This window comes from Siniperca chuatsi, linkage group LG6, assembly GCF_020085105.1.
Source record: "Siniperca chuatsi isolate FFG_IHB_CAS linkage group LG6, ASM2008510v1, whole genome shotgun sequence".
NCBI classification, from domain to species: domain Eukaryota; kingdom Metazoa; phylum Chordata; class Actinopteri; order Centrarchiformes; family Sinipercidae; genus Siniperca; species Siniperca chuatsi.
The window spans coordinates 20,034,567-20,047,832 of record NC_058047.1 but is presented as its reverse complement, the minus strand read 5'-3'; the positions used below and the strand labels follow the sequence as shown (position 1 = coordinate 20,047,832).

General features: G+C 43.8%; 1 protein-coding gene across 3 annotated transcripts in view; it reads right to left on the bottom strand.

Annotated features, from left to right (window-relative positions):
- ssbp4 (single stranded DNA binding protein 4) overlaps positions 1-13,266 on the bottom strand; it is a 90,679-nt gene that overhangs the window by 14,836 nt on the left and 62,577 nt on the right. For 2 of the 3 annotated variants that reach the window (XM_044199290.1, XM_044199289.1), the window contains exon 5: positions 6,895-6,984. The exons of the other annotated variant lie outside the window; for it this stretch is intronic. In XM_044199290.1, the coding sequence (XP_044055225.1) occupies positions 6,895-6,984 (90 nt within the window). The remainder of the gene's footprint in view (positions 1-6,894; positions 6,985-13,266) is intronic. 3 annotated transcript variants of the gene reach the window in all.

Below are 13,266 nucleotides of genomic sequence, written 5' to 3'. Positions count from 1 at the left end.
CACAGTTATGGTGTTTGTACCGGTGCCACTGTGGTTGTTCTGCCACTCTGTGTGTGTATGTTTTGGGTGGTTAACGCCAGCTGTACTGGCTCGCTCTGTCTCTCAGCAGGTTCACACTGGGGCTAATGCAGCGCTAGCTCTGTCTGACCTAAGAGGTTATTGTTGTTGACGTGCCAGTCTGAGTGTGTGTGTGTGTGTGTGTGTGTGTGTGTGTGTGTGTATGTCTAACAAGACACCCCTGTGGGGTCTGGCTGCACTGATGCAGCTGCAGCAGTCTGCTTCTCCTCTACACACAATCACACACACACACACAAGCTAGTTTTAGCCACTTTGGAGGACACTGCACTGACTTACATTCATTTCCTGGAGCCTTACCCGAACCATAACCATAGCCACTACATGTCTAACCCCAACCCTTACCGTAGCCTTAACCTAATCCTAAACCTACTTTAACCAAAAATCAAGTCTTGACCCAAAAATATAATAGTTTATCTTGTGGGGACCAGCTTTTTGTGCCCAAATGGTAGTTGAATTCCCATAATGTGGCTCTGTGAACACATTTTTGTCCCTGCAATGTAAGTAATACACAATTTCATTCACACACACGCGTGCACACACACAAACACACACACAGACTCTGTGCCTCTGTTGTTCCTCTCTATAATGTGCCATAATGGAGCATAGCTCCTCTGGCTGGGCCTCCCTGGGCCTTCCTGCTATTACATCTGAATGGGCCAGCATATGGCCTTTATGGCTGTACTGTTCTCTCTAAAGGTCCCTGCAGAGAGAGGGAGAGAGAGAGAACATTTCAACTGTCACAGAGGTGTACACAGGACGAGTTTGAAAAGTAGCTTGGTTGGAGTGTGTGCGAGTGAGTGTGTTTGTGTGGTGTTGTTTGTGTATATGTGTAGGAGAGGGGAAGAAGGAGGGGGACACAGGGAGCGTTAAATGAAGCAATTAATAAAATCATTTTCTACCCGGCTAAGGAGATAACAGCTTGGCACAGTACCACAAACCCATCAACACAACCCCCTCGCCTCCCCACCACTCATTTCAGCTTAAGGAAGACCCACACTGCTGCCCCTGATGGACCACTAACAGAGAGAGGGAGAGAGGGAGAGTGAAAAAGAGATGGAAGAGTACCAGTCATCTGAGTTTTCTTTTCAAGTTTACAGCTGCTAACACTAGAGGGCAGTGTGTAACTGCCGTCAAACTACTGACACACACACACACACACACACACACACACACACACACACACACACACAAACAGAGAGCGAGAACACAAAGCAGCCTGCATCACTGAACACAACAAACAAAGCCAGGAGGAACAGCACCACACACACCACACACACACACACACACACACACACACACACACACACACTGAGTGCACACTCATTGTCATTCCTTGCTAACATTCCAGTGAGAGCGGCAGTGGCAGCAGTAGGTCTCCTGCTAGCTCATGCTATATAGCATGGCAACACGTCAGCTCAGAGATGGGAACACGCTATATCGGGTGTTTTCTCCCAGAGGACGGCCGTGAAACACTGACAGCCATTTAAACATGTTAGGATGGCATCAAATAATTTATATACGTATGTGATCCCCTCCTTAGCTGAGAGGAATGTTCAGAGCTTACAGCTGAAGTTTCACCAACACACAGGAAATGTGTGTGTGTGTGTGTGTGTGTGTGTGTGTGTGTGTGTGTGTGTTTGTGTGTTTAGAGGGAGTTCTCACGTCTGTCTCTAAACAGATAAAACATACCGTATCGGAAACGTGCTGCTGATAGGAAAGAAGCATGCACAGTAGGAGACAAAGGCTACATTGAAATCACTGTTTAACTGTAGTGACTGTTATCAACGTGTTTGAACTAAGTCTAACAGAAGCTACAGGCAGACAATGGACAGAGAAAACGTTTGCTGAGAACTGCCTCTCATTTTCAAGTGTCATTCCAAGGAGAACTGTTAGGTATCATTTTTGTCGCTGTCCTCTCAAGGATAAGCATTGACGATAAGAGACGGTTCCTCTCCTCAATGGGTTTAGTTCAGGCAGAAGTGAAAAGTTTTACCTGCACACTCTCATCTGGGTCCTTTCGCATCTGTCTTTTTGAATCTTCTATTCACAGCGCTATTTCAGATATGGTAGAAAAAGAGATTAAAATGTTTCACAGAGCTTTTTATATACAATCTGTTGGCGGCTTTTGTCAAAGAAGTCGAACGCTTTGTTAGATTTACACAGTTTGGCCAAGAAAAGCCACCTTGTAACTATCTTTCTGTCCTTCAGTCATCCAGCATCTAAACCAACAGTCTACATCCTCCACTGAGGGACTAACACTGACCCAGACCAAACACTGAGATTTGACATTTGAACCTTACCAGATAATAAACCTACCTGAGCCACCCTTCTCCAACCATCTGTGCATGACTTTCAGTCTCCCATTCATGTTTTAAAGCCACCTAGTTTACCTGCACCTTTTTTTAATCTCTCTTTATAATACAACTGACCAGAATGAACCCTGAGATCAGTCTTACCTTTGATAAATAAATTAGCGAGAGCAGATGTCTCCCTAATTCACCATGTGCGTGTCATGTGTCAGCTTTGAACAGATTCTTAAATTTGTCTTTGATACCTGGGTTTCTTGTTCTTAAATGTGTAATCAAACCTAATCCTCTTGTTGTGCTTTTTGGTGTTGTCCCTGAAGAGCTGCAATTACCTGCAGTAAAACACTGCCCTTGACTTTGGATCCCTTTTTTGGCAATAGGAGCCATTCCAGTTTAGTAGAAAGAGGCTGCCCCACCCTAAACTGGTTTACAGACTTAATGGAGCGCATTAAGTTTTCGAGTACCTGACATGCCACGTGTAGATCAGAGAATAAGGTCAACAAAAAGGGATGATTTTTGGGGCATTAATTGACAGATGGACCACATGAATCTCTAAAGAACACATTTTTATCTAATTAGCTTTTCCCTGGACAGAAGCCTAACACTCTTACTTATGCTTTCTTCCAGATTTTGTCTCATTATTCAGTACAATTGTCTATACATCTGCTGTATGCATTATAAAAACTGTGCAGGAAACATTTTCCTGATACATTTCATTTCTATCTATGGCGCAGCAGATGGGAGGTGAATCCATCAACTGTCCACTATTGTCGTCAGCTGTCATTTTTGTTAGCACACATCTCTGAAGGCCAATAAGAAACATTTTTGAAAGACTTTCCTGATGCCTCAGTGTCCTCTCCTCCACTCTGCTGCTTTCTTTTCTTCCTCCTAGCTGTCATTAACTCTGTCTCTCCTCGAAGCTTTTCCTCCCTCTTTCTCCTCCCCCCGTCATCTCCCCCTTTGCTTGTCCTCCCCAGAGGGCCATGATGCAGCAGCATTGGATTTTCGCTAAGAGGAGAGTAGGATTATATACCAAATGTATAGAGATCCTCACACCAACACAGCATCTTTCTCTGTTATTTTTGCAAATTTTTCCTTTTCTCCTCCTTGCTCTGTCTTCCTACCTAAAGCATGTCTCTCATGCCCAGTTTGTCCTACAGCTACAGATTAGGGGAACATAGGAGTGGATGCCCTCCTCCTCCTCCCTCCACCTCCATTTTCCTCCACTGTCCCTCCTTTGCCCCTCATCCCTCTCTCCCAGGACCGCAGCCAATAACAGTGTTGGGGTCACCTACGTTAATTACCCCGCTAGTGCAACTGGGGAAAATTCCTGCAACACACACACGAAGCGCACGTGAACAGTTCACACACACTGGAGTCGGTGAGTAAGCATGTGTCACTGAAGCTTTGTGAGAGCGAGAAAATAATAGTTTCAAAGACAAGGGAAATGGAGAGAGTGAGGAAATGTCATGGAGGAGGATGCCAAGCATACGAAGGAGAGAGAAGAGGGAGAAGGTGGCGAGAGGAAGCCGTCCCAGAAATGAGATGAGAAATTACTAAAGCACACAGAAATTTCTGTTTCACTTGATACAACCCATTCACAATTTCCCATCAAAAACATAATATAATGTTTAATTTTTGAGTTTTGAGTCTTCTGCACTCAAACACTACAAACGTGGAAATTTCACACTGTCAATCGACTGACCTTACCTCCAGTGTAACTGAGAGCAGTGAGATGAGAATATGTGTAAAACAGTATGTGGGAGGGAAAGATCTGCTTTCCCTTCATCTGAATGAATAAATGAACTGCAGAAAACTCACTAGCCTGCATTTTCAATGCGGACCGCAACCATTAGTTCACCAGGGAGTGAATGTCAGCTACCTAAGCAGTGTGTGTGGTTTTAGCTCTAGTTGAAAGATGCCATATGGACACGCTACAACACATTTAAATATGCTGCTGTTCTGGCAACAACGTTTGCTTATATATGTATATATATGAGCATATATATATATATATATAAAAAATATATATATATATATAGGGAAATCTGATGTAAAGTTTAGAGAGGTGCAGAGAACATTTTGTCTATGTTTTTGAGCGTTAGGCAGGCTCTGTTTTTACACTTTTATTTCTTGTTTTCTTTACCTTTGCCTGCTTTGCTGCTCAGATTAGCTGAGCTAAGCAAAGAGAAGAGAAGAGAGTGAATATTGCTCTCCCCTCTGCCCATCCTGTCTGTCTGCCTGTCTGTCTGCCATGCACACAGGGTCTATTTATGGAAAGCAATGTCACTCATGCAACACCATCAGATAGCTTTCTCCCTGGCCTGCTCACTGCTCATACATCATTAACATTCTCCACGACCCCAGCACACACACACACACACACACACACACACACACACACACACACAGGCTGCACAGCACAAGACATGCTGCCAATCAACCAGCATAAGACAATGCAGGCAAAGGCTATACAGTTCAACACTGTATGTATTTACATCAGGCATACTAAATGTCCAGTAGGAGCCAATTTGTAAAATTCTTAATCACTAATAATATGTAGATTATTATGGGATACTGTAGATTTAGTTATTCTTACAAGTGAATAACAAAAACAGACTTTGAGCAAATATGTTTATAGTTATTAGAGCTGCAACTAATGATTACTTTCATTATCAATTAATCTGTCAATTATTTCTTCAATTCATAGTTTAGTGAAAATAGTGAAAAATGTGCATCACAGTTTCAGAGCCCAAAGTGATGTCTTCAAATCACTTGTTTCGTCTTACCAATGGTCAAAACCCCCATGACATTCACTTAACACAGAAAAGCAGCAAATCCTCACATTTGACATGGTGGAACCAATTCAATTCAATTCAATTTTATTTATATGGCAACAGAAGTTATCTCATTGCACTTTTCCTATAGAGCAGGTCTAGACCGTACTCTTTATAATATTAATTACAGAGACCCAACAAATCCAACAAACCGACAAATGTTTGGCACTTTTGCTTGATAAACAAGCTGAAAAGGATTCATTGATTATCAAAATGGTTTCTGTTGATAAACTGAGTAAGTGACTAATCATTTCAGCACTGTTACATTTTTAATTCAAGAGTCAGGGCTGCAATGTTTGTCATCACACTTAAAGGAATAGATGAGAAGATTGATACCACGCTATGTCTGTACGGTAATTATGAAGTTACAGCCAGCAGCCAGTTAGCTTAGCATTAAAACTGGAAACAGGGGAAACAGTTAGCCTGGCTCTGTCCAAATGCAACAAACTACCAGCTCCTCTAAACATCACTAATTAACATTTATATCTCAATTGGTTAGCTTAACTAAAAAAAAAAAAAAACACACACACAACATGGTGTTTTCACACTTCTGTTTTTGTACAGATTAAACAAACAACATATAATGTTTTAATTAGCTAGCTTCAGAGGTGCTGTACCTTTGGTAAAAGAAAGGATTGCTGTTTCCCACTGTTTAAGTCTTTGTACTAAGCTAAGCTAACTAGCTACTGGTGATAGCTTCATATTTATGAGAGTGGTATCAATCTTCCCCTCTAACTCTAGGCATGAAAGCAAATAAGCATATTTCCTAAAATGTTGAACTGTTTCTTTAAAGGCTCTTATCTAGAGAGAGGTCACATACACAGACTGTTGCAGGGGTTAACCTTGTGGTTATGGGACAGTGTTTACAATCAAAAGACCTTCTGTCTGTCCTGCCCATTAAAAAAGATGGTCAGTATTGCTTAACTTTCATAAAAATATAACTGCTCCCAAAACTTGGACTTGAACAGTTGTCTTGGTAGTAATATTCTTTTACTTAAAGTAGTTCTGCAGTTTTAAGCGAATACAAATTTTCATTTCTTTTTTTCACCTCTGCCAATTCAGTGAATATCTCTGGGCGTGCAGATATTTTAAAAACACCTAAAGTCTCACTAGTTTAATGTGTGTCAAAGTGTCAAATAAGGCTTGCGTGTGTGTATGTTTGCATATGAGAGAGAAAGGAGAGAGCGATGAAAACAGAGAGAGAGAGAGAGAGAGAGAGAGTGTGACCTCGTCAGCCTCAGAGACAGCCTTCAGAGAACAGTGATGACAGGAGGAATTAGTGAAGCAACACAAACCAGAGAAAATAGCCTCCTCTCTTCTATCACAAAAAAAAATTATCTAGTAGCACTTGCTCACTGAAGCAACGTTTCATATTTAGGCAGATACAACGTATCATAAAAACTCTTTAGAACTCAGTATTATCTACAGCTTCACACAGAGCACCAGGAGTTAACAACCCGAGCATGGACATATGGGACGGAGGCAGAGAGACAGAGAAGGGAACACATCTGGACAGGGATTAGGACAGCTAAAGAGGCTAAAAAAGGAGGAGGAGACTGAAGGATAGGCTTAGCGATGGCTATGGGAGGGGCAGGGGAGCTGTTGGGGACGCGTGATGGGTGAAGGTGGGGGTGGGCGAGGGATGAAGTCAGCGAGAAAGTTCTTTTTCTTACTTGAAAGAAGCCTGGGGGCATGGGTCCTCCCGGCATGCCATCGTTAGGTGGCATGTTGCCCATCACTGGACTGGGAGCAGCGGCCGCACTCTTAAAAAAAAAACACAAGAAAGCACAATATACTCTCAGTATTCATGTTCGATGGACCAACAGACAGTTGCAGGTCAAAACAGCAATCAGCAAGGGGTTAAAATAGTCGTGTTCACTGAAAATAATGGAAAGAGAGATATGGTGTGCAGAAATGATTAGCCACAAAACGTCCAACCCTGATTACACTCACTGAATTTCTGGACACAAATGGAGCAATTACCGATAACTGACGAAGATATGATTCTTTAGTCACAGTGATAAATTATTTGATGAAGGACAGAAACTATCTTGTCAAGATGCAGATAGTTTGGGAGGAACGTTAAGGCTTCGGCGTGCTTCCAGTGAACTGCACCGTCTGACCGCAACAGACGACCAAATCAAACGTGCCTTTTCAGAACTAGCTGAACTTGAAAATGTGGCAAGAAGCTGTCACTTGCAGAGAGGGGTAGAGTTACGAACAGGAAGAGTCATACAAATGCTCCTCACGAGCAATGTTCCAAACTGATCTGTTGACCAACAAAAACTATGTGAAAATGTGCAAATCATTTACACAAACTCTGACTGAACAATAATATTCTATATTCAGCACTTCCTGCAACTGTTTCAAATTAAAAGCCTTCCAGTGGCGCCTCCATGTAAGGCTAGAGATCAAACTTTTTCAATGCAAGTCCCTGAGTTTTGATACCCAAAACAATACATTTGAGGAAAATAGACATGTTTTTCTTTTTTTCATTTATTGAAATATGCCAAATGTCTTTATTAAAGATAAGGTACAAGAAAAAGAATCTGATCAAGCCTTTCTTGCCAGCCTTCAACAGTTTTTATTTTCAATGTTATAGACACATTTCATCAGGTAAAAGTATTGAGGTTCATTTCCCAGCCCACCCACATGCTTTGGTGGGTTTTGTTAAATTCCTAGCAGTGTTTTGGTCCTTCTTCATATTGTTGAATAACGTCAAAAATGTAAATCAGTACCATAATCTTGATTTATACAGAGCAGCCTTTATTCCTGCATAGAATCCCAGTTTGAATATGGCCTCCAAATATGTTTCTGGCAATATTTCCTTCATCTTTGCTCTAAATCATAATGATTTTTAACATCGGGGAGAAGACAGATGTAACACTCGCTGCTCTGGTTTTCTACTGAGGCAGTGAGGCTGACAGCCGGTGTTTGGTCATGACTGCTTTGTCTGAGCTCGACATTCACACATGGCCGGCGTGATGAGAGGAGGAAACAAAAAAGTTACCCGAAGAATACATTTTCAGTCAGAACGTGGAGCCAATTTGTGCGTTACAGGAAGAAGCAGCGCTGTTGAAGATGGATTATAAACCTAAAATCAGCCCTTCTTCCATATTGACACACTGTCCTTGTAGGAAAAACAGCAGTATTGGTTGTATGTTCAAACACTTAAGGCAACCTATCTTTATATTTTCCTGACAAGCAACTTCTTATGGTTGTGCGAATAATGACTGTCCAAGATAATATAAGTAGCAAATGTGGAGGTTTTTGACAATGTTTCTCTAAAACTTATCAAAATGTCAGGGCAGATGGATGGGCATAAAAAATAGTTAGACTGTGACACCACAGACTGCAGTGTCTCTTATGTCTCTTACAACATCCAGCGTTGGTTTCTTTGAACCATAACTACAGGCTTTCCTTAACCATAACCAAGTAGTTTTAGTTGCCTAAACATAACTATACCTTAACCATGGAGGTGGCAGATCAGGAAATCGCTCATATAACATGCTTGGCTACAAGAGCAACCATGGGAGCCATGAGAGACAATACCCACCATGGAAACGAAGGTTGGAGGCAAAAATCAAGGAGGCCCGGAGAGAAGTGAGCCAACTGACAGAGGCTGAGAGAGGTGCAATGAGAAAGCAAGTACCCAAGAAGTACAACCAGATGCCCATACCTGAAGCACTCGAAACTGCCAAACAAAGGCTCCAAGCCTTGGCCAGCCGCCTAAAGAGATACACGAGAGATAATGAAGCCAGAAGAATAAACCAGCTGTTCGCAACTCAACCTGCGAAAGTGTACGCTCAATGGCAGGGTAATAACAGCAGACCAGACCCACCACGGCTGGAAATGGAGCAGTACTGGAAAAGTATATGGGAAAAGGAGGCATCACACAACAGCGATGCACAGTGGCTGGCGGCCCTGAGAAAGGACCACAGCAACCTCCCTGAACAGAATCCAGTCGCCATCACAGCGGCAGACATCCAAGAAAGAGTCTCAGGTATGAAGAACTGGACAGCACCGGGCCCTGACAGGATCCACACCTACTGGCTAAAGAAGCTCACTGCACTCCATGAGCGCCTAGCAGCACAAATGAACCAGCTGCTAAGAGATGGGACGCACCCTGAATGGCTTACCGAAGGGCGCACAATCCTGATCCTGAAGGATCCCGCAAAGGGTACAGTCCCATCCAACTATCGGCCAATAACCTGTCTCTCCACAACATGGAAGCTCATGTCGGGCATCCTCGCGGCTAAGATAAGTGGACACATGGATCAATACATGAGCAAAGCACAGAAGGGCATTGGCAGAGGAACCAGAGGAGCCAAACACCAACTCCTGGTTGACAGAACAGTCACCCAAGACTGCAGAACCCGACACACCAACCTGTGCACTGCCTGGATTGATTACAAGAAAGCATATGACTCAATGCCGCACACATGGATCACTGAATGCTTAGAGATGTACAACATCAACAGGACCCTAAGAGACTTCATTGCAAACTCGATGAGGCTGTGGAAAACCACCCTTGAGGCCAATGGCAAGCCACTTGCACAAGTATCCATCAAATGTGGCATATACCAAGGAGATGCTCTGTCCCCACTGCTGTTCTGCATAGGTCTGAACCCCCTCAGCCAAATAATCAACAAGACTGGCTATGGATACCGACTCAGGAATGGGGCCACCATCAGTCACCTCCTCTACATGGATGACATCAAGCTATACGCTAAGAGCGAGCGGGACATCGACTCACTGATCCACACCACCAGGATCTACAGCTCTGACATTGGGATGTCATTCGGGCTTGAGAAGTGCAGTCGAATGGTGACAAAGAGAAGGTAGTCCACACAGAAGGGGTCTCACTCCCAGAAGGAACAATAGCAGACATTGAGGATGGTTACAAGTACCTTGGAATACCACAGGCAAATGGCAACCTCGAAGAGGCAACAAGGAAGACGGCAATGGCCAAATACCTCCAACGAGTAAGGCAAGTCCTAAGAAGTCAGCTCAATGGCAAGAACAAGGCCCAGGCAATAAACAGCTACGCCCTGCCAGTGATCAGATACCCTGCGGGAATAATAAGGTGGCCAAAGGAAGAGATACAGACCACAGACGTTAAGACGCGAAAGCTCCTCACCATGCATGGAGGGTTCCATCCCAAATCCAGCACCCTGAGACTGTACGCTAGCCGTAAGGAAGGCGGCCGTGGACTAGTGAGTGTGAGAGCCACTATCCAGGATGAAACATCCAAGATCCACAAGTACATCCAAGATAAGGCCCCAACAGATGACGTGCTCAGGGAATGTCTCAGGCAATGGGGAACAGAGGAAGACGTGCTGGAGGAACCATCATGGGAGGACAAACCCCTACATGGGATGTACCACCGGAACATAACTGAAGTGGCTGATATCAAGAAGTCCTACCAATGGCTAGAACGGGCTGGATTGAAGGACAGCACAGAGGCACTCATCATGGCTGCACAGGAGCAGGCCCTGAGCACCAGAGCAATAGAGGCCCAGATCTACCACACCAGACAAGACCCAAGGTGTAGGCTGTGCAAAGAGGCCCCTGAGACAATCCAGCACATAACTGCAGGGTGTAAGATGCTGGCAGGAAAAGCATACATGGAGCGCCATAACCAAGTAGCTGGCATAGTGTACAGGAACATCTGCACTGAGTATGGACTGGAAACCCCTCCCGTGAAGGCAACAGTGGTGCCTGTGGTCATCGGAGCACTCGGGGCAGTGACCCCCAAACTGGAAGAGATCCCTGGAAGAACACCAGACATCTCGGTCCAGAAGAGTGCAGCACTGGGAACAGCAAAGATTCTGCGCAGAACCCTCAAGCTCCCAGGCCTCTGGTAGAGGACCCAAGCTCGAAGGATGAGACCACCAGCGGAGGGTGAAGGACAAAGTTTTTATATATATATATATATATATATATATATATATATATATATATATATATATATATATATATATATATATATATATATATATGCTGGTCGGAGAACTTATTGCACAATTGTTGAGGAAGCTTTAACAGTGTTAATATTACTTTTTTTAAGTTCACAAAATCTGTTAGCTACCAATTATACACCCCCCACAAAATGTACAAACACACACACACACACACACACACACACACAGAGCGCTCTCCTACGGCCCCTCCCCCGACTGTAACTGGAGCTTCACTCACTTCCAGAGCAAACAATCCTTCCATCCCTCGGCTGACCCACACGGCCCAGACACTAACAGGCCCCGGGGCCATGAGGCAGGACAAACACACACACACATGCACACACAGACACACTGCACTGATAAGAGGGTGTGAATCTGTGGGTCTTTGAACAAATCATAAGAGACCTACAGAGTGTGGACATGGACATATCCACAGGAGTCAGACACAAGCAGGTGAGGAGTGGAGGGAGAGAGAAGAAGAGACAGAGAGAGGGGAAGAGAGTGAGGGAGAGACATTTAAACAGACGGCGCTGGCAAACAAGAGAGATGGAGAAAGAGAGAAGAAGAGACAGAGGGATCTCTCAAAGGGTGATGAGGGATCGCACAGTGAAGGACAGTCAGCTAAAGATGCTTCTATAGTACTCTGAGGTCTATGTGTGTGTGTGTGTGTGCGTGTGTGTGCAAACTGTATCAGTTCCTCTTAGCCTCAAGCATGAAGAGGAAGAAGTCAAGAGTATCAACCAAACCCGAAAGTAAAGGAGCGTATGGCTAACTTGCTAGCAATGCCCCCAGCATCACAAAGTTATTAACGATAATTCATTTTATTTATCTAACAGTCTGCTGACAGAAGAGGCAGCCTAATATACAAGTCAACAATGGATTTGGGTTAACCTGAAGGTTTATGGTTAATAATAGATGGACATTAACCACACTGATTTTTCTGCCTTTTATACAAGGGTCCTTGCAGCCTGGTGGTTTGGGACATGTACGAAGTGGTCAAAATGTATGCGATCTGATTCCATTAAAAAACAACAACATTTATTTACATTACACATGTCTGGTACGGTTGGGTTTTCCACCGCTCTGTCTCGGATTGTGTCCAAATTTTGCACCGAAGACCTGTGTAGCATACATAACACAATGAATAACACCGTGTGAAATTTGTTTGATGGATGGATCAACTTTGCAGGATCTCCTACAAAAACACAGAGGGATCTAAGACCTCAGCTGGGCCCTATAAAGTGTATAATTGTGAACTGTTATTGAACAATGGGACAGCAAAAATAATAGCCTAAATGTTTTATTTTACACACACAAATGCAAACACGCACACACAGGTAACCAGCTGTGGCGTATCGAAGAGCATTATCTACTAAGGAATCAGCAGAGAGAAAGAGAGAGAGACAAAAAGAGAAAAGGAGGATGGAAATGAAAATGAGAAGAGGAAGAGAGAAGGCCAGAGGTAGCTGGATGAACGGCAGGGCATCTCAGGGAGAGGAGGAAGAGGGAAGAGTGAATGGAAGTGATGCTGGCATGTAAGTATGTGTGGCGAGTGTGTGTGTGTGTGTGTGTGTGGCTGCCTGCCTCAACCAGCCAACGAGGCTCCACAGTACTCAGGTGAAACAGCAGCAAAAGGCCCCTTCTCCTAGTTGCCATGACAACCCCGACCTCAGCTCCTGCTCTCCAGTGCCCATTAAAACCCTCAGGCCGTCAATCATCAGCATGGCCAGGAGCAGAGAGAGAGAGAGAGAGAGAGAGAGAGAGAGAGAGAGAGAGAGAGAGAGAGAGAGAGAAATGAGAAAAGAGAGAGAGAAGAAAAAAAAGATGGAGTTTAAAGCAGCCTGTGTCTTTTGATAGCTGCCCTGTTTGCCGCTATCTCCCTCTTTCTCTCGCTCTGCACACAAACAAACCTGATGCACCATACCTGAACAGTGTTAACTCCTCACACACATCACACTCCTGTCTCACTCTCTCTCCACCTCCATAAAACCATCTACAAAAAACAGAGCTGCATTTCATGACATTATCTTCATTCCTTCATTTCACACAAGCTATCTTCATTCAGCATACAATTTTAACTAA